Below are 22740 nucleotides of genomic sequence, written 5' to 3'. Positions count from 1 at the left end.
TAAAAATGCAATCACTTGAGTGGATATGCCTCAATGCATGCTGTAAATCTCGCAAAGCAAATATAAGTGTTTGTTGAGTGCATACCTTCACTTCTGAAGCAGGATTTAACAGTGGCTGGCACTCCTCTTTTTGTTTGCTGTAGCGTTCAATGATGGACTTCATACTGAATCAGGGCAGGGAGTTCAGAGAAATCAGGGTTTCTTCTTTATGGCGATGCAACTTCGAAGTAAGTAATGATACTAGTCAGGTGTAATTTAAAAGCAAAAGCAGGACAAATGCTCTCAATTGAAAGAAAATTCAACCACATCTATAGCTAACTGATGCCTCTCCTCTATCAATGCCTTTTTCTGATTCGCATGTGAAGTGGAAATACTGTCTCCTTAACTCTGGTCGTGTTTGAATGGCTACAGTTTACCGCAAGCGAGACAATGAAACTGCAGGTGCGCCTTGTTCGCCTCCTTGTCCTCTATCTAATCCTTTTTTCTGATCCTTTGCTTTGACACTGGTCGCGGTTACAAGCAAAGAGAATTGCCCTTGATTATTTGTTTTTGAGGTAGAAGAAAAGTGTTTTCATAAAAATATAAGATTAATTTTTGTATTTTAAGATTATTTTAATTTAAAAAATGAATTTTAAAAAATAAAATAATATTATTTTGATATATTTTTAAATAAAATTACTAATATCAAATAAATAGCTTTTTCGGTTTGAATTGTTTCCAAGCCACAATTAACGTTGTATTTTTTTTCGGTTTTTATTTTTAAGAAACTAAGGGTTTCTCGTAAACAGGTAAAACTATAGTTTTTTTAAAAAAGACTAGTAGAAAAAAGAAGATAACTGTAGTTTTCTATTTAAATGCAATATTTTTTTTCATATTTAGTTAGTGTAATGAATTTAATTCTTAGTATAAATCTAGAGGTTCTTCATAGTTTTGCACTATTTTTATAAATAAAAAACATAAACAATATATATATATATATATATATATATATATATATATATTTATCTTTTATATACAAACAACTTTTAGTGTAAAAGATTAAAATTGGTTTTTTTTGTACTTTCATATTTAGTTAGTGTAATAGACTTGATTCTTATTATATATTTAACATAAATATATATCTTTCTTTTTTAAGTTAATTATATAACTTTTTCATAATGTTTTTTAATTTGAATGAAATAAATTTAACACTGTTTTTTGATTTTTCATTAAAAAAACAGAAAACTGAAAATCAATGGAAATGAAAAATATTTCTCTGTTAATAAATATAGTCTAAAATTTCCAACTGTTCACCATAATTTTAGAAAAAGCGTAATTTTAACAATGGCACCTGATTTTCTCAACATTATCAACTGGTGACTGGCTGCCACTGCCACCAACGTTTCCTAACGGCCACCATGCCATTGCCATGATTGGCTGGTTGCACCAGCTAAACTGCGACCTCCTATCACTATTTTCACCGCGGCCACCTAGCTCATTGTCATCCATGGATTATCAATAGTGAGCTAATAACCACACCAAAAGTGCCGCTAGCAATCCAAGCCAACAGTGCTGCTAGCAACCCAAAGTTACCATGGTCAAGTGTTCGCTACCGCAGCCAGCGGTGAGTGCTTGCTGCTATCACCACCATCACTTTGGTGACCAGTGCGATTACCGTATTGTCGGCTTGTCTATTGTCACTACTGCTAAGATTCATTGGCCCATGGCCCGTGCCCTTTATTAATATTTCTGCTGACTAACATCAACCATCGGTGCCACCACCACCTTTGGCAACTATGCACCACCGTGGACTAATTAATAAATAACTAGTAGTTACCATCACTTTGTAAGATTAAAAGCAAGAAATCAAAACCATTGTACTAACACGAGCTGCTATATTTTGATAGACAAAAAACAAAACGGGAAAAGATCAATGTACGAAACGAGGGAAAAGGTCAGAGGTGATATTAAAGCGGGCCGTCCATGATGTCATACAAATGTAATAAACGGTGCCGTAGATAAAAGATAATGAGAACAGAAAGGATATTTTTATGTGCTAAAAGTAGAAAAATTCGACCAATGAAATAGATCGATGGAAGTGAAACAATGCATGAGATGCCTTTACATCTTAAGGCGACGTTTTATGTACTTAAAATATTTCACGGAAAATATTTTTCTAATTATTTTGTATTTGTTCCGTGTAAAATATTTTTACAGGACAATCAATACAAAATATGTTATCAAAATATAAACATGTTACATTCATTAGATTTTTTTAAAATAATGAAATATTTTTGAAACAATAATTAACTTAAAATATCATTCAACATGTCAACCATCATCATTTTATTATCACCATCATCACGATGTCACCTTTATCACCCAACTCCATATCAAGAAATATATAGTTATTTTGTTTTATTTATTAACTGTAGAATAATATTTTTATGTTCTTTTCAGTTTAGTCTATATATAATATCTTTATATTTAAGTTAAACCTATTCCCTTGTATTATTGTGATCACATCATGCAATATCAATGAAACCCTAACATTCTCCTCTTATTTTTGTATTTCTCTTTATTTCTTTGGATTGTTTCACATGGTATTAAAACATTATTTCATGAAATGAGGTTAGGGGTTTTGTAGGGGGCCAACACGCCCCTACCAGGGTTCAAGGTGGAGCCCTGATTTTTTTTTTTGGAGTGATCGTATAACTTCAAGAAGATATTTGTTCAGATTCTGTAATATGATATATTTTTTTTTTTTATGTTCTGGTTTTCTTTGTTTGTTGATTATGGCTACTAAAAAAGATGATTCACTTCAGTCTGTGAGTGTGAGGTTGGATGGAAATAATTATTCATATTGGAGTTATGTAATAAGAAATTTTCTTAAGGGTAAAAAGATGTGGGAATATATTAGTGGAACTTCTATGATACCTAGGAATATCGATAAGAGTTATACTGCTTTGATATATACATGAGAAGCAAACAATGCAAAGATTATTACTTGGATTAACAATTATGTTGAGCATTTTATAGATACACAGTTGATAAAGTATAAGACATCAAAAGAGGTTTGAGATCATTTGCAAAGGTTATTTACGCAATCAAATTTTGAAAAACAGTATCAATTAGAGAATGATATACGAGCTCTTCACCAAAAAAATATGAGTATTCAGGAGTTTTATTATGCTATGACATATCTTTAGGATCAATTAGCTCTTGTAGAATCAACATAATTAAAGGCATATGGTACCTATATTACTCGTAGAGAGGAGCAACAATTGATATAGTTTTTAACGACACTTTGCATTGATTTTGAAGGACTTAGACGTTCAACTTTGCATCGTTCTCCACTACCTTTTGTTGACTTAGTTGTCAGTGAGTTATTGGCTGAAGAAATACGTCTTCAATCTTATTCTGAAAAGAGAATTCTTTATACTTCTAATCTTTCTATGCTAGCAGTACCTTCTAAGTCATTCTCTAATAATTAGAATAAGTCTTACACAAGGGTTGCTTTTGATGAGTGCAATTTTTGTAAGCATAAAGGTCATTGAAAGGTTTAGTGTCCTAAGTTGAGATAACAAAATCAAGCTTGAAAGCTTGACAGCTAGTCACAATCTAATGCTCATAGACCATTTCAGGGCAATAAACCACCATACCACAATACTACAATAATAGTTTCATTAGGTTCTTTCACCGATCTTAGTACTCTGACTGAGCAATTTCAGAAGTTTCTCTCTTTACAACCACAAGTTATGTCCACTCTTTTTTTTTTTTCCTCTAGGTCAGTTGCCTCATAGTTCTTTAGGTATGTCACATTCTGAACGAGTCTTGAATTCTAGTGCTTCACATCATATGCCTTCAGATTCTTCATCTTTCGCTTCTGTGTCCTTTTCACCTTCTATTCCTGTCATGACTACTGATGACACTCTTATGCCCTTAACAAGTGTTGGCTCTGTTGTCACGCCTCACTTGTCTCACCTTAATGTTTTTCTTATTCCAAAACTCATATTAAATCTTGCTTATGTTGGTCAGTTATGTGATTCTAGCGATTATTTAGTCATCTTTTCCTTTTATTTTTGTTGTGTGCAAGATCTGCAGTCTTAGAAGCTAATTGGAATAGGCCGTAGGAAGAATGGACTATAACGTCAGCTATTGCTGCTGCTATTAGTTTTAATTTGTCTTCTTTTCATTTGAATCCTTCTTCTAGTTTTTATTTATGATATTCTCGTTTAGATCATGTTTTATCTTCTTGTTTGAGATTTATGGTATCCATAAGAGCTTTAGGAAATTCACAAACTTTTGATATTTATGATTGTAATGGATGTAAACTAGCAAAATTTTCTGCTTTAACTTTTAATCGAAGTATTTTTGTTTCTTCTTTTGCATTTGATTTGATTCATTCTGATGTATATGGACTTCTCCTATTTCCACAAAAGAGGGTCTCGATATTATATTTCTTTTATTGATGATGATCATACTCGTTATTATTGGGCTTATTTAATGAAACAATATTCTGAATTCTTTGAGATATATACAACCTTTCGAGCTCCTGTCAAAACTCAAAATTCCACTGTTATCAAATGTTTTAGGAGTGATTTGGGTGATAAATATAACTCTAATAAATTTTGTGAGTTTCTTTCCTTAGATGAAACCATTCACCAAACTTCGTGTACAGATACTCTTGAGCAAAATGAAGTTGCTGAAAGAAAACATAGGCACATTATTGAAACTGCTCGTTCTCTCTTGTTGTCTGCTTCTGTTCCTGGTGTTTTTTGGGGAGAAGTTGTTCTTACTATTGTAGGTTTGATTAATACAATTCTATCTTTTTATATTTTATATTTTTCTCATTTTGAAAACTTGTATGAGTATGCCCCTGATTATTCATTCTTTAGAGTTTTTTGTCGTACCTGTTTTGTTCTTTATCCTCATGTAGAATGCAGTAAGTTGTTCTCTCAATTTGTTATTTTTGTCCTTTTGGATTATGATAAAGGTAAAAAAGGATATCGTTGTTTTGATCCAATGACTCAGAAACTTTATGTGTCTCATCATGTTGTCTTTCTCGAGCATATACCTTTCTTTTCTATTCTATCCACTACTTATAGCTTGACTAGATCTGATCTTATTCATATAAATATTTTTTTTTGAAGATTCTGATAGTTTATCATCTCAAGTTCCCAGTACTTCAAATACCTCTTCTCTTGTTCGAACAATTCGTACTGATTATTCTACAGGTATTGATAATTTAATCTCTGGTATATCTAAAGCTCCATTTTCTTCTATAGTCTCTCAAGCTCTGTTTAAGATTATGAATCCACCTCTACGTCAATCCATACGCATTCCTAAGTCCACAAAGTTACTAAATTTTGCCTATTTTTATTATTCTTCATCTTTTAAGTTTTTTTTAGCTTCTATTTATTGTCTATTTAAGCATTTTTCCTATAAAGAGGAATTCTTGATCCTCTTTGGCAGCAAGCTATGGATGAGAAACTTTCTGCTTTGCATAAGACAAATACTTGAGATTTGGTTTCTCTACCTTCTGGTAAGAGTGTTTTTGGTTATCGTTGGGTGTATAATATCAAGACTAATTGTAATGGGTCTACTAAGCTATACAAAGCTAGGTTGGTTGCAAAAGGATACTCTGAATAGTATGATATTGATTATGATGAGACATTTGCTCCAGTTGAAAAAATAACTATATTTTGTACTTTTATTATAGTAGCTTCGGTTTGTCAGTGGCATATCTCTCAACTTAATGTTTAAAATACCTTCTTTAATAGAGATTTTCAAGAAGAAGTTTATATGGCACCCTCTCCTGTGTTTCACATGACAGGGTATGCTTACAAACTTAAGAAAACGTTATATAGTCTCAAACAAGCACCTTGTGCTTGGTTTGAGAAATTTTTTGTTGTGATCTCTTCTTTTGTATTTGTTTCTAGTAATCATGATTCTGTTATTTTTGTTAAGTGCACTGATACAAGTTGAAATATGTTGCAGATGTTCTTGAGCGAGCTAGATTTACTGATAATAAGATTGTAGATACTCTCATTGAGGTTAACACAAAATATTCTTTTTCTGATGATTTACCTTTGTCAGATCCTACTTTATACCATATTATTGTTGAGAATTTGATATATCTCACTATTACTCGTCCAGATATTGCATATATTGTTCATATTGTTAGTCAATTTGTTGCTTCTTCTACCACTGTTAATTGGGCAGTTGTTTTTCGTATTTTGCGATATCTTCGGGGTATAGTCTTTCATAGTATTTTACTTCCATCCACCTCTTCCTTGGAGCTGCGTGCATATTCTGATGTTGATCATAACAATGATCCCACAGATCACAAGTTTGTTACTAGCTTCTGTATTTTTTAGGTGATTATCTTATTTCTTGGAAGATCAATAAATAATTTATTGTTTTTCAATTTTCAACCGAAATAGAATATTGTGTTATGACATCTATTACTAAATAGATTATTTGGTTATGTTGGTTACTTGCAGATATGAGAGTTTCATTTTCTCATCTCACTCCTATGTATTGTTTTGTGACAACTAAAGTTCTATTCAAATTGCTCACAACTCAGTTTTTCACGAACGAACGAAATACATTGAGATCAATTTTCATCTTACTCATCATTATATCAAGCATGACACCATTACTTTGCCTTTTATTTCTTCTTCTTTACAGATTACAGATTTCCTTACCAAGTCGAATTCTGTTTTCTATTTTTTTTTCTTGTTGGCAAACTCTCGATACTTATAGCTGTCGTATCGTGAGTTTAAGGGGAGATGTTAAGAAATATAGGGTTATTTTGTTTTATTTATTAAGGGTAAAATAATATTTTTTATTTTCTTTTCAGTTTAGCCTATATATAATCTCTTTGTATTTAGGTTAAACCTATTTCCTTATATTATTGTGATCACATCATACAATATCAATAAAACTCTAGCCTTCTCATCTCTTATTTTTTCATTTCTCTTTATTTATTTGGATTGTTTCACACTCCACTCATGTTACCATTCACCTCTACCACTGTTGCCACCATAAAACCTTTACTTTATTATTAATTGCGTGTTTGGTAATGCAATGTATGATATTTCTTAAAAGTATTTCTTAATTGAAAATGTATTAAAATAATTTTTTTCTAGATTTTTTTAATTTTTTAAATCAACTCATTAAAACCATCAAAAAAATTCTAAAAAACATTAATTTAATTTTTTTTCAAGCGAAAATTACTTAAAAAACAGAAAATACACAACATCAAACATGCACTAAAAATGATAAAGTAACAGGTAATACTTTCTTCATTCCTTTCTTATATTGATCATGTTTCGGATAAGGAAAAAACTTTTTTTCATCGGATATGAGATAAATTTGAAGATTTTTATTAATTAAAAAAATGATATAGTGTCTTGAATTGCAAAACAATATTTGATAGTTGATTATACAATACAAAAATAAATATTAAGCTCATATAAAACATTGAATTTTATCTCAAATCTAATACATTATGAAATATAAATAATTAAAAAGTAAACTCGACAATAGTATTAATTTTAAAAAATAAATTGGTTTCGAGTTCTTTATGAGAGGTGAGGGGCATTCAAAAGGAAAATACCTCCATGCTCATCCTAGCATGGATTTTGTTAGATATCCATTAATTGTACAAGTAATTTTGTCACTCCCGCCGCACCACCACATTATCTTTGATTCATTATCCCCGTGGGCACCGCCATCACCCCCAACTACGACAATTACTATCACCTCATGTCATGATCATCATATTTTTTACATCATTACTTATAAAATTTGTTCCATGAAAAACAAATGGTATTACTTCAAATAATTTGTTTATGGGTATATGATTATTATTTAGAGTTTTTTTAGGATCTAAATTCTAAATATTTAAGTTACTTATTATCTAGAAATGTCAAGAAAAGGATTATACGTACCTTCTTAACCATTAGGCTAAACTATATTGAGGTTACATATTTATTTCAATCCCATGCAATTTGTATACTATTTAAGAGTTTAATTGCTTCTGTTAATGTGTGTAACAGTTGCATATCAATTGATTCCCAAGTCGCAACATAGGTATCGATCAATGCCTTTTCCTTTGAACCTCGCCTGTAGATTAATTCCTATGAGCTCAGGTAAAAACTTCATTCTATACCTCAATACCAGTCAGGCTAAAAGGTTCGAAATCCTCATTATCATCAAGATTCTTTGCCGTGGTGCAAGTTTTCAATAGCAATTATTGACAAACCTAATGCCATGCCTTGCTAAGAGTATTGTTTCTGCCATGTTAGGAAAGGCAGGTGTGAAAACAAAAGAAGCCTCTAATCCCAATGACTTTAGGTCTCCCTAAAGACCATGCACATAACTATTCAATCACGTTGCAAAGCTTTCTCACTATTATTAGATTCTACTGATCACTGACATACATTGCACGCGGACATTACTCTTCCAGGAAGCTTCTATGTTGCTTATAAATTATCTTGGCATGAAAAGATTATTGCTTAACGTCGCAATAGTACATAGAGACGGTAGCGTACTGGTCAGGAGAAAAGAGAGGTGGAGAGGGAGAGGGAGCTGCAATCTAAATACCCAAATAATACTAATGATTTTGTAATTTAGTGGTGCTCTTGCAAAAGCAAGTGAAGCGAGCAAGTGTGAAACTAGGGTTTATAGGCATATAGGCATGCATGGAAAGCAAAGATGAAAACACTATTTTAGTCGAGGTATACACAAGCTGACCCGGATATCCACATTAAACTAAAAACTAAAAAAAAGAAGATGGAAACACTATTTTGTTAGGTATATATTTAACTATAGTAGATCAAAGATTGGAGCAACTACAAGATAGTCCATGTAAACGATAATTTCATACATACACAATCATAAAAAACTATAATGTAGTTTATACTATATGGATGGATGGACAATTTTCCAGGAAAAAAAAAAAAGAGGGGTGAAAAATTAGAAAGAACAAGGCAAATTCAAACTTTAAAGAGCTACTGTGAATATATGTGAGATTAGGTCTCGATTTAGAGTCTCATCTTTAGCAATCTAAGGCTACTTTGTGTAGAATTATACTATACATGATTCATTGAGAATGAAATGTTTCACAAGATAATATAAGGAAAATAATTTCTAGATGTTCCCTCGAATTCTATATTCTATATGTATAGATAATACAAATACTTAAAAGACCATTTAATGCCTAAATTTAAGAAAATTCAATAATAATTTTATATTATATTAGCTTTTATTCTCTTCAAGTAAAATCTAATTGAGGATTGAGACTTGCAAGACCAATATATCTTATATATTTTAAAGTACTAATTTAGTTAATTTGAAGAAAGACCATTCAGACTATATTCAAATCCTGATTTATGGCTGAAAATTTTAAACAATTAAATAAAAATCCAGAATGATTTTACTAAATACTAGTTATAGTTATATATGTATTCTCTTAATGGTCTGCCCATATCTTGAAGTTTGCATTAGTATCTTTGGATAGCTTGTTATGGCATAAAAGGTGTGAAAGATGGATTTTAAGCAAGTTGCTTGAAAGTGCGGTGATATTGCTTTTTAAGGTTTTTTTTTTTGGAAATGTATTAAAATAATATATTTTTTTATTTTTTTAAAATTATTTTTAATATTAGTATATCAAAATATTTGAAAACATTAAAAAAAATATTAATTTAAAATAAAAAATAATTTTTTTAAAATTTTTTTTAAATATTTTTGAAATGCAAAATTGTTGTAATACAGTTGCACTAACTTGCTATTGATTTATCTGACAGACTGATGATCTTGTAAGAATTGAAGCGAATATATACGTTACATGTAAAAAGTAAGTGTTAAAAACGTACATGATAAGTACTACGGCTACAATATTATCCAGTCAATGCTTATCCATACTGTTAATCAGATTTTATCTTATGTTTGGCCTAACCAATAAGGATTTCCCTTCCTAGCTAGGTAATTAGGTGTGCAAACTAGATGCTATAAGCTCCTTGTGCTTACAGACTCCAACTAAGCAGCCATTACCATCTGCGCGCAAGCTGCTTAATTCTAAAACTAAATAAACCGAGCACTGACCAAGGCCTATTACCAGACCGATATTCACCTTCAGAATCGCTGATGAGAATGGTGCCTGTAGTAATATATAACATGCATGCATATGAGAAAGGTCTTTGCGGCTGGAAATTAAGCCCTAGCTAGCAACACAAAGCCGTAACTTGATTTTATGTAATGAAAACCTACTAATCCTATCACTCAGAACCATATTTTGGAAGCTGTACTACTTTTATGTAAAAATAAAAAAATTCTAATCACCGGAACATGGGAACTACTTGTTTTGCAATACAAATTACATATATGAAAGAGGGGAAAAGAGATAAAAGTCGGAGGAGAAAGAGCAATTACATCTATACATATGACCTAACTATTTATTCATACTGTATACACCAAAATATATATAGAGAGAGGAGAGAGAGAGGTCTGACCTAGTGTTTGCATGATCATAGAGCTTGCCTGTGCTGGAGAAGACAATTACTCCAACTTCCGCATCACAAAGGACTGCTAGCTCCTTAGCCTTCTTAAGCAGCCCACTTCTTCTTTTGGAGAAAGTAACTTGCCTACTTGTCGAATTGTCGATCCTGCGTATCACAATCTTCCCTCTCCCCATCTTGCTATTCTGGGATTTTTCCACTCTTCTTTTTTATTGCTAGACTAGATAGATCCAAGATCTGAATTCATAACTACGTTAATTATAAAAAATATTTCAGCGAAAATCCTTATTGAATTAGCAGTTAGGTCAACAATCCCTAAAACCCAAAGTAATGATATATATATATATATATATCAATAAAAACAGGAAAGTTGGGATCGTTCCAAAAAATAGAAGAAGGTAAGTAACTGAGAATCACAAACTATAGGAAATGTAATTAAAACATGAATTTTTTTTTTATGAATAGAAAAGAAGACACGATATTAATTAACCTAAGTATAGATAGGAGAATATATATGTAACTGGCTGATTAATAAGTAAGAATAAAATAAAAATAACTTCATATAGATAGCTAATGAAAGAAAAGTATATAAATAGAGAGCCTACTTATTTATCACCAAAAAAAAAAAAAAAACACAGAAAAGTAGAAAGAAACTTACCTGGTTTAGGTAAGGAGTTTGGAAGGAGGAAGAGCAGCCGCTATCCTTTTGGAGAAGTGTTTAGGATGCCAATCTTATGTTTTGTCTGGAAAGTTTAGAGTGGTTGATTTGTTTTGCCCAATCAAATGTTAAAAATATATTTTTTTAAGAGAATATCTAAGAAAATAATATCTAGGAGTGTAGTAGTTATTTATTTTTAATATATTAAAATAATATTTTTTATTTTTTCAAAATTATTTTTAACATCAACTTGCCAAAACTTTACAAAACATTAAAAAAACAATAATTAAAAAAAACACCTTTACTTTCCAAACTGCCTTTAAACTGAGGTGCCCTAAAAGACCATTGTTTAGGGTCAAGAGAATCAAATATAGGGTTGAGAAGGAGAGAAGAGATTGTTAAAGACAAATGTCAACAGCTGAAAGCGAGTATTCCAATAGAGCTACACTAGCAAGTGGAGAAAAAAAAGATCATCGTACCTTGTTCCTGGATTCAATGCTTGGTGTGTTTATGGTAGCAGAGATATTAGCTATCTATCTAATAGGTTATCGACACGTGCTGTCACAAAAACACGGCGACTTATTTATTTATTTATTTTAGGATGACAAGTTGACAACTGGACATGCCCATTTTTAGACCCTGTGTTTGTTCCCAATCGGTAAACTAGTCCTTGCAAAAAACAGTTTCGTTGATTTGACTCTGTTCTTGTTATATCCAGGCAGATGGACCCAACTCAAAAAATTCATAACATATGCTCTGTTAAAATAATAATAATATCTTTATCTAGAATATTACTGGTTATTCACTCAATCTTATAATATTTCTCGTTAAAACATACTATAACGTGATATAATAGGTGAAATACATATTTAACTTTCCATAATATTAGTGATAACTGGAAAGTTTAATTAAAGTAAAATAACAAACATAATACTGATAAGCACATATCAAATTCTTTTGAGTAAACTAATTAAATATTCTTTTTGGAAAACGTTGGAGATCAACTCTCAAATAATTTTTATTTTTTTAGTTTAACATGGATGTCTGGGTCAGCTTGCGTGCACTTCAACTAATCCCACGGACCCTGAAGTTAACGACCATGTAAGCCTCCAGTGGCCATCATATGAGCAACCACAGGGCTCGAACCTGAAATCACAAAGGAAGTAAACCTCTTGATCCCAAATTTTTACTATTAGACCATTAGATGGATTTTATTAGTTAGGGTTCTAGTAGTCTATTGATGTGATTTTTTTCAGATATTTTATAATGGTGTATCGGCTTGCGGATCGGAATATTGTCATCATATTTGCTTTCATTTTTTTTTTTTAAAAAAAGAGGGCCCTCTCTCGACATTTTGGCCATGGGGAGGTTAGGTACACGTTTTTCATAACCCCTCTTGTTAATTTATAATACCTTTATGTCAAAGGGGGGTTATTGGCAGTGTTTAGTTTAATATATAAATTTCTCTTGTTTTTATTAGACTAGCTCGAAGGTGATTAAGACTCTAGTAGTAATTATTTTTTAAAATATATTTTTTAAAAAATATATTAAAATAATATTTTTTTATACCATCATATTAAAATAATATTAATTTTTTTAAAAAACATTCTTAAAACATAAAATCAAATAAAAATTTAATGGATATTAATATTTGAGTATTGAATTATAATCAATGCATTTGTTATTCACATCATCATCTTTTATTGGAATCCAAAAGGATGATTGCACAAAAAAAAAAAAAAAAAACAATGAAAGCATCACCTATTCAAATAAGGATAATTTACCTAAGTTTTAGCTAGAGAAAGATATAGTTTTGATATGAGATAATGAATTCAAAGATTACAAATATATAATTTTGATGTGCCCGATCCAACAATACAAATATAATTTAATTTATCTTGAAAATTAAAAATGAAATAAAAGTTTTGTTCAAATAGTAATTTTTTTTTTTTGTAAGATTAACGTGGGTGTCCGGGTCAGTTTATGTGTACCTCGACTAATCCCACGAGACCTGAAGTTAATGACTATGTAAGTCTCCAATGACCCTGAAATGACTCAAACTCGTAATTATTGAAGATCAAACTTAATACTTGATTAATTGAGTTACCCCTCAAGATTTCAAATAGTAAATTTTTAATCTTATAAAACTTGGGATCTGACCAAATTATATTTTGCTTTTATGATTTGTATTGATAATATGAAATAGAAAACACTAAAGGGTAGATAAGCTTGAACTGCTAAGCCAGTTCAAATCTTGATTCCTAAATTTTTTCAAAAAAGTCACCCAATAACAGAAGGAAAACAAGAGAACATTATCGCACAGGAAACCCTTTATTAAAGCAGCCTCGTACTATCAGGTAATTGTTTACACAAACCAACACGCTAAAATTAAAATTATTAAATATGGGACTTTGTGCCTAAACCTGTGATCGGGGGAGAGACCACGTGAAGGAGATTCTGCTGTCCAATGGAGATAAAAGATGTTTCCTTAATCGCCAATTAGGCCCTTGGATTAACCAACCATTTAGCATTAAACTAATATTTAAAGCTCCATGCTTACTTGTGGGCAAGAGCTTGGCCAAGTGTCAATCATCAACACAATCATTGATCTGTGCATTCATCAACCTGCAGAGACCTAAAACATTTCCTGGGATTTCTAAAACAAGTTTATTTCTTGCCATTTCTGGTTCCCATTTGGCTGATTTCTCAAATTGTTCATCAAAGTAGAATATTCTCTTTTCTTTATGATATATATATTTCGATATTTAATCCAATCAGGGTTTCTAGCTCAATTTCATGACAAGATTATTAATTTATCAATTACCAATGGTGATAGATCTCCTTAATGAGAAAAAAAAACAGATGTTTATGTTTACTATATATATATATATATATATATATATATATATATATATATATATATCATTCAATGATGAATGAATTTTATATGCGACTTTTTTTAATAGAATTTTATAAAAAAGTATTAGTAAGTTCGGTCTTGGGAAATAAATTATCTTCAAGTCTTATGATTTTCTTAAAGATTAACAGGTTCAATATTATAATTTATCTTACAAGAAAGTTTGTATTTAATTATAATACCTTTATTAGTCTCCATGTTTATCCGAAGCAAGCAAATGCTATTCGGATGGATTTTAACTTTTTCTTGTTTATTTTTTCTCATGTTTATCACCGTTCTTTAAATATTGTTTCTCATTTATAAAATAGTTTATTATTATAATCAATTGTTGTTATTTTCCCATTATGGCAAACTTTAGAAAAATCCAAATGTAATTATATAAGTGTAAGAATAAAATATCCCTCGGTATTTTGCGGTGCTTTTTATCGACTGAATTTGTCCATCGTTAACTTCATCGGTAAATACTGATGAAAATATATCGTCGGTATATACCAAAAGAATCTTAGTCGGAATAGAAAGAATAAAAAAATCAAAGAGTAAGATGACGTATAAGTTTTTATAGACGCCGTTATTGATAGAATTACAGCGGGATTCAAACAGGCAAACCATATAGTGACGTGACATTGATACCAACAGAATTATCGATGAAGTTACCATCAAAATAATTCCATCAAAAATCGATCGGTAGTATTTAATATATGACCTGACGCTCGACCCTCCTTTCCCCCCTCCCCTATTTCTACTTCTTCCTTGAAAAATTCTCTACAACAAAACAACCCCCTCCCCCCCCCCCCCCACATTCCCCCTCTCATCTCAACACAATTCATCCTCCCACAACTTTTTCAATCACAACAACACTCTATTTGACAACATTCGTGTCCTAATTGAAATTTTATTGAAGATTTTTCATTTTAAGTAAGCAAATCTATCCTTTTTTTAATATGAACACAATTTTAAATTGTTAGTTTTTTTTTATTGCATATTTTTTTAGTATATGTATTTTGTTTGGGTGTTTATTTGTTTTATTGTTTTTTATCAAACAAACTTGTTGTATGGATTTATGATTTAGTAATGGATGAATACATGTGTTGGTATGCACATGGAGAACTATTTATTTCTCACGAGACCATGCTAGAAAGGATTTTAAAAAATATCAATTCAAAAAATGAAGATTAAAATCAATATCACTAACATTATTAATATATACGTAATACCATCAATATTATTGTTGTTGTTATCACCACCACAACAATTATTGCTAATTTTATCATTATTCGTAATAATAAAAGCATTCATATTAATATTATCATTATTTTAACAACCATTACCACAATCATCATCATCATCACTATTATTATTATTGTTGTTATTACCATTGTCATTATCACTATCATCCCAACAACTATTATTAGTATTTGTATTATCATCACTAATTTTCTTCTTCTTCTTCTTCTTCTCTCATATTATTATTATTATTATTATTATTATTATTATTATTATATCACTACTATCATTAATAATATTATTATCATCATCATCATCATCATTATCATTATTACTATTTTAATTGTTGTTGTTGTTATCATCAATAATATTATTATTTTCATTACTTTTTTTATAATTATTATCACATTTATTTTTATCATCATCGCTATTACTATTATCATCAATAATATTATTATCTTCATTATTATTATTATTATTGAAAAAATAAAAAATATGAACTTGATTTGAGGGATAAAATTGAAAGACATAATAACTTTGACAAAAAGGTAAAGGAAAAAAATTAAAAATTAAAAGTAGAAAAACCGAATCGAAATACCTTATATATATAAATTAAACACCAAGGGTTAAATTGAAAATAAACAAAACTTCAACAAAATAAAAAATGACTAAAAATAGTAATCAAAGTTAAAAGGTCTGAATCTGAAATAACAATAACAATGAGGACCATAATATATTTACCGGGGCAGGATAGAGAAATGAAGAAAGAAAAAAAAAAGATCATCGGTGATACACTAGCCACATTTGAAGAACACGTGCTGCTTATAATGAAAGAGAAAACGACGAGGAATAAACTGAGACGATGGAAGCCTATTTTTCACCGCTAGAAACCACCGCATACGCTGCCCAAAATGTGCAGTGACTCCAACGGGGGGCGCGTGTTCTGCAACTGCCAACAACTTTTTAAATATAAAATTATTATTTTAATTATAAATTACGTTACTACCCTCAACCAAACTTATAATTAACAAAAAATCAAGGCTAAAATAACCAAATACCCCTGACTACAGTGAATTCTACGTCTTGCATCCAAAGGTACATGTGTAGTTTTAGTATGTATAAAAATACAAAAATTTCTAAATACTCTTGCCAGAGACCACTTATTTTTTTCTAACTCCTGGTGGTATTTTGGTTATTTTACTGTTTATTAAAACATTGAATAAATGAAAATACCCCCAAACAAATCAGTAATGACTAAACTAATACACCATATGAAAAGATCCAAATACCCTTTAATATAATGAATTCAATGTCTTGCATCCAAAGATACATGTGTAATTCTACTGTGTATGAAAAAACAAAAATACCTAAATACCTATACCTGAGGCCACTTATTTTTTATAACTCCAGGGGGTATTTTGGTTATTTTACTATTCATTAAAACATTGAATAAATGAAAATACTCCTGAACAAATCAATAATAATTAATATACCTTGTGAAAATATCAAAATAACCCTGATTTAAAACATGAATTTTTCAACAGGACAGACAAAATAATAGAAAAATATGAATGGAGCTACATTGATTCCACGTTTTGTTTTAGTTGTTTTTCAACAAGGATGTATGATAGAAAAACTTGGAAATAATAGGTAAGCGAGAAGGAGAAATAGAGGGGAGATTGAAAGGTTATCTCGGTGAGAATGCCGTGGATTATGAACTTTAGATACTATTGAATTCTACCACCAGTTCGAAACAAAAATCTCAATATCCGTAACATAATGAAATGCAGCCCATCATTGTTCTGTAAGAACTTGGATGATGTTGAATAATCGAAAACAAACCTTAAAAGAAGCAATAATATTATTGGATAAAAACTGGGTTAGGCTAATTGATAACAGTAATCGTTGGAGAATGCCTGATAAATTACACAAATTGGTTTGAGCAGCTGCATTACATGTGCCCATATTATGACATTTCCTTCATTGCCTCAGAGTAACTTTAGAAAGAACTGGCAACCTCCTCCTAACATGGATATTAGCTATTCTGTATTAATCATTTCTGATTTCCTGTTTGTAGCGAGCAGGACAACACTTTACTAACCTTTTGCTACACTTATACTGTGTTATTTTGTGTCTTTAAGTGCTTTTTTTTTTTTGTTGTTCTCTCTGAAAATGTCCATTCCTAGCTTGCAGTTGCTGCTACTTATGCTTTGGGTCTTTTTTTTTTTTTTTTTCTAGCAAGTGTATCTGTTTACTTTCCTTTGAGCAATAACTTCACGTATTAATTTAGTGCATCACTACATCATTTGACACATACACTCTATTCTACAGGTTGAATAATTTTTTTTAATGTAAAAAAATTATTTAGGTGTTGCTAATGTTTTTTATAGTATAATTTTATTTTAAATTATATAGAAATTGATTTAATGTGACTTGATCACCTTAGCGGGTCTAAAAAGGCAACCTAGATGATAAGTAAAAAGACAATTTGATTCAAAATAAATATTTAAGATGAGATTTTTTTTAATAAAAATTGAGACAACCCGAGTTAACTTGCCAATCTGAATACCAAGATATGAGATCATGATAACCTTATAGAAAGCGAATCAAAACAAATTACAAAACTCAATTTTCAATAAGCCTAATGCTGAAGGATGAAATAAAAAAAATTAATAAAAAAGATCCCCAAAAAATGATTAGAGTCAACTCAAGTTAACTTGTTAAACTCGTGACTCGAGTTATGAGACCAGGATAACACAATAAAATAAAATTGAGACAAATTATGAAGCTCAATTCCCAATCAACCTAGCGTTGAAAAATAAAATTCAATAAAAAAAAGAACAACAAAAAACAACTTAGGTAAACCAGGATTAACTCGACAACCCCGTGACTCGAGTCATGAGATAGAGATAATCTCATCGAAAGCAAACCGAAACAAATCACAAAATCTAATTTTCAATCAACTTAATGTTAAATGATGAAATTGACAAAAAAAAATCAATTAGAAAAAGAATAAAAAAAGTCAAGTCAATAGAATTAACCCGTCAAACTTGTGGTCCGGATCTTGGATCTGGGATAACCTTATAAAAGTGAATTAAAAAAATTATGAAGCACAATCTCCCATAAATATAATGTTGAAGAATAGAATTGAAATTGAAAAAAAAAAACACAAATTAAAGAGAGAAAAAAAAGATAATATTGCAATGAATATAGTAATATGAAGAGAGGTAAAGTAAAACCCCTTTCTTCTTTAGTTTTTTTTTTTTGTTTTTTTAATAATGTTAATTTTGTTAATGTTAGTAAACTGATTGGGCATGGAAATAAATATAGAGCTAGCTTCGAGGTGTGAAAAACACTATTTTTAAAGTGTTCATTTGTCTCACACAAATAAAACATATTTAATATACAACTAGACCTTTTAAACCTCTGAAAGATTAAGAAAAAAAAGTTAAAAAAAAATATTTGTTTTGTATATATTTTTCTCTATGTAGTAACGAGTTCATATAGATTTAAAACATTACAATAAAATATTACGACCGTTAAAAAAATTATATGACTGTTAAAAAAATAATTATATCTTAAATTAAACTGAATAACTGCTTATTTAATTTTATCCCAACAATCATAAATGTTAAAATTAATTATAAAAATTAAAATAAATAAGTTTAAAAAAAATTAATTTAACAAATATAATTATAATATTAAAAGTGCCAAATATCTTATTTTATACGGTAAAAATATATAATTATTAACACTTAAAAAATAATATTTCTTTTCAACGTTGAATAATTCTTTTTATTGATTTACAAACTAAACAAAGAAATTATTAATTAATGACTTGGTTCACACTGCAGAGTGTGCAGAGGCGGCAGAGACAACAAGTCAATTGTCAAGAAGGTTTCCTTACTTGATTTGTTCAGACGGCAGCCTATATATTGAAAGCCCTACAACTCTTAACTAATGCTAATGGACAAAGACTTCCACTTGAGGCCACAGAAATAACAATTTTTTACCCTATTTGTTTTTATATTTTAAAACTATTAATTTTTTTTTTTCATTTTAAATTAATATAATTTTAATAATTTTAGTTTTTTTTAATATGATAATATTAAAAATAATTTTTTAAAAATAAAAATATTATTTTAATAAATATTTCTGAATAAAAATTACTTTAAAAAACTAGAACTACATATTTTAAAAAGTAATCACAAACATATTAAATAGACCTAAAAAATCATCATTGTGGTTGAAAATAAATGTTACAGTTTATTTTTGTGTTTTAAAATTATTTTACTATTTTAGATATTTTAATATATTAAAAATAATTTTTTTAAAATAAAAAATTATTATTTTAATATATTTTAAAACAAAAAAAATTAAAAACAACAAAAATTCAAACACCTTCATGCAAATAAACGTCACAGCCACGCTTATACCCGCCCTTATTAACGAAAGAAATTCTGCAATTTTCCAAACCCCCAAACATTGTCTGCAGCACTACAATTTAAACTTCCTTCATGGGAAAGCTTCCTGTTCCATTTCTTCCTTTTGTTTTCTCAACTCTCTTCACACTAATAATCCCTTCTGCGAGTGGATTATCTTTCAACTTCACCAGCTTCATTGTTGGCGCCGATCCAAACATTACATACGAGAAGGATGCATCTCCTGCTACAGATGGAGCTGTTCGGCTCACCAAAAGTCTAATAGGTACTAATATGAATTTAAGTTCCGGTCGAGCCACGTATTCCAAACCGATGCAGCTTTGGGACGAGGCCTCGGGGAATCTTACAGACTTCACTACCCATTTCTCTTTTTCCATCGATTCGCAACGTCGAACTGCATACGGAGATGGACTGGCTTTCTTTCTTGGGCCTGAAGAGCTTCCGCCTCTTCTCTCCAAGGGTGGAAGTCTGGGTCTTTTAAGGAACAATCAGCCACTAAACACAACGGATAATCAATTTGTTGCAGTGGAGTTCGATATCTTCCAAAATGTTTTTGATCCACCAGGCGAGCATGTAGGTATTGACATCAACTCTATGCAATCTGTAAATAATATTACTTGACTGTGTGCAGGGGCGGAGCTAGAATTATTTGTTAGGGGGCCATAATTAATATAATAAAATATAATATTTATTTTACTTTATTGTACATGAGTTGTAAAAAAAACCTGTATAATTTAATTTTATTTAAATAACTTACTATAAATATATAATGATCTTTGTATAAGGTAAAAGGTTCGAAGAAATACCAAATTGAGTCAAAGCAACGAAGTTAATTTCATCTTCATAATATATTCATCACTTTAATGTTGTTGATCTTTATATCTATCAAATATAAACATACAAAGTGTATAAGAAACATTAACTAAAACGAAGCATTATTTATGTTCGATAAACTTTGAAATAAAACAAAAAATAATAAAGAACTATTCTCACTAATCAACGCGGGTTCTTTGTAAACTGAGGCGTATTGGAGTTGCTCAACCATAACTTTAACATTACATATTGGAGTTGGTTCACTAGGCTGCGAGTTATCAATATTTTTTTTGAAAAAAAATCAAATTCTTTTTATTTTGCTCATGGTTCAACCTAAAATCAAAACATATATCGTGAGAAAAAATTGATAATTTTGGTGATTCTGCTAAAAACAAAACATAAAAACAATCAAAGTATAATCAAAACAAACCAATAAAATATATCTAATTAATTAAAAAAAGCACTATAACAAGAATTTAAAAAATAATTGGTAAAATTAATAGATCTGAGAAAAAAAAAAGCAAAAATGGTAGAATTATAAAAAAAAACCTCATCAAATTATTAACAAACATCTCAAAACAAAATAAAAATAGATTTTAAATTTAAGTTACCTTATTTTGTTTGATGAAAAATAAATTAATTGATGGCTCTGCTTCAATCTTTCCGTTGAAAAATTTTACTTATGATTTATATTTATATTTTTGTTTTTGACCGGCTGCAAAATTTATTGCGCAAAATAATAATTTTATATTTACAGGATTTATATTAGGGTTACATAAATTAATTTTAAAAAAATCAAATTGAAAAATCACACTAAAAAAACTCACCTTTGTAGAATAAAAAACATCATCCACACTTAATTACCTAATAATTAATATATATATATATATATATATATATATATATATATATATATATATATATAAAATTACCTAATTATATATATATACAGGGACGGAATATTTTAGGGGGGGCCCGGCCCCTGCTTGCCCCCTTTCCTTCCGCCCCTGGCTGTGTGATATTAGTGGAGGGAGAAGAAATAACGCTTCGATTAGTTATAATTCAAGTACTCATAATCTGAGTGTCGCCTTCACTGGTTATAGAAATAACACTGTAGAAATGCAATTCCTTAGTCAAATAGTTAGTTTGAGGGATTACCTACCAGAAAGAGTTCGTTTTGGCTTTTCTGCTTCAACAGGAGATTTATTTGCCATACATACCCTTTACTCGTGGGATTTTAGTTCAAGCTTAGAAATTGATGATAATGTTACCAATCCAATAGATCCAGCTGCAGCTTCTCCGCCAAATGGTGGTTCACGTAGGAATCGGAAAAAGAACAGGACAGGACTGGCAGTTGGATTGGGTGTTGGGGGTGGTGCTATATATAGTTGTTGGGGCCGCTTTGGTTGGGTTTGTTATTAAGTTTATGTGTGGGCACGAAGAAGATGAAGAAGGTGGTCATGTCCTTGAAGAGTACATGGATGATGAATTTGAAAGGGGAACAGGACCAAAGAAGTTCCCTTACCAAGAATTGGCTCGAGCTACAAATAACTTCAAGGATGAAGAGAAGCTAGGTGAGGGTGGGTTCGGTGGTGTCTATAAAGGTTTTTTGAAGGAGATTGATTCATTCGTTGCGGTGAAGAGAGTATCAAGAGGTTCTAAACAAGGGATTAAAGAATATGCAGCAGAGGTAAAGATCATCAGCCGATTGAGGCACAGAAACTTAGTCCAACTCATTGGTTGGTGTCATGAAAGAAGGGAGCTTTTACTTGTTTACGAATTCATGCCTCATGGCAGCTTAGACTCCCATCTTTTCGAAGAAACTAGCTTGTTGACATGGGAGGTGAGGTACAAAATTGTGCAAGGCTTGGCATCGGGGCTGTTGTACTTGCATGAAGAATGGGAACAATGTGTGGTGCATAGAGATATAAAGTCTAGCAACATTATGTTGGACTCAGAATTCAATGCTAAGCTGGGGGATTTTGGTTTGGCTAGGCTTGTAGACCATGGAAAAGGTTCTCAAACAACAGTTTTAGCAGGGACTATGGGCTACAAGGCTCCAGAGTGTACAATGACAGGCAAGGCCAGCAGAGAGTCAGATGTTTACAGTTTTGGAATTGTTGCATTGGAAATAGCTTGTGGAAGAACACCTATCAACCCAAAGGCCAGTAATGAAGATCA

The 22740-nt window shown here is 30.4% G+C and overlaps 2 protein-coding genes across 5 annotated transcripts in view; one reads left to right on the top strand and one right to left on the bottom strand.

Annotated features, from left to right (window-relative positions):
* The window catches only part of LOC18095142 (MADS-box transcription factor 23), a 97205-nt gene that overhangs the window by 2458 nt on the left and 72007 nt on the right, over positions 1 to 22740 (bottom strand). Inside the window, exons 1-3 of one of the 4 annotated variants that reach the window (XM_006369631.3) lie at positions 11164 to 11296; positions 10500 to 10742; positions 86 to 164 (exon numbers count right to left, since the gene is read on the bottom strand). In XM_006369631.3, coding sequence (XP_006369693.2) covers positions 86 to 164; positions 10500 to 10681 — 261 coding nt within the window. In that variant the 5' untranslated portion in view covers positions 10682 to 10742; positions 11164 to 11296. Of the gene's footprint in view, positions 1 to 85; positions 165 to 10499; positions 10755 to 11163; positions 11297 to 22740 lie in introns of those variants that run through there. The other 3 variants (XM_024588216.2, XM_024588226.2, XM_052456262.1) reach the window with 3 other exon arrangements.
* LOC7470795 (bark agglutinin I polypeptide A-like) lies at positions 19766 to 20403 on the top strand. Its single transcript, XM_052456263.1, has one exon. The coding sequence runs from the start codon at positions 19822 to 19824 to the stop codon at positions 20365 to 20367; it is 546 nt and encodes a 181-aa protein (XP_052312223.1). The 5' UTR covers positions 19766 to 19821; the 3' UTR covers positions 20368 to 20403.

The sequence above is a fragment of the Populus trichocarpa genome, chromosome 1, assembly GCF_000002775.5.
Source record: "Populus trichocarpa isolate Nisqually-1 chromosome 1, P.trichocarpa_v4.1, whole genome shotgun sequence".
Classification (NCBI taxonomy): domain Eukaryota; kingdom Viridiplantae; phylum Streptophyta; class Magnoliopsida; order Malpighiales; family Salicaceae; genus Populus; species Populus trichocarpa.
This window is presented reverse-complemented; position numbering and strand designations above follow the sequence as displayed.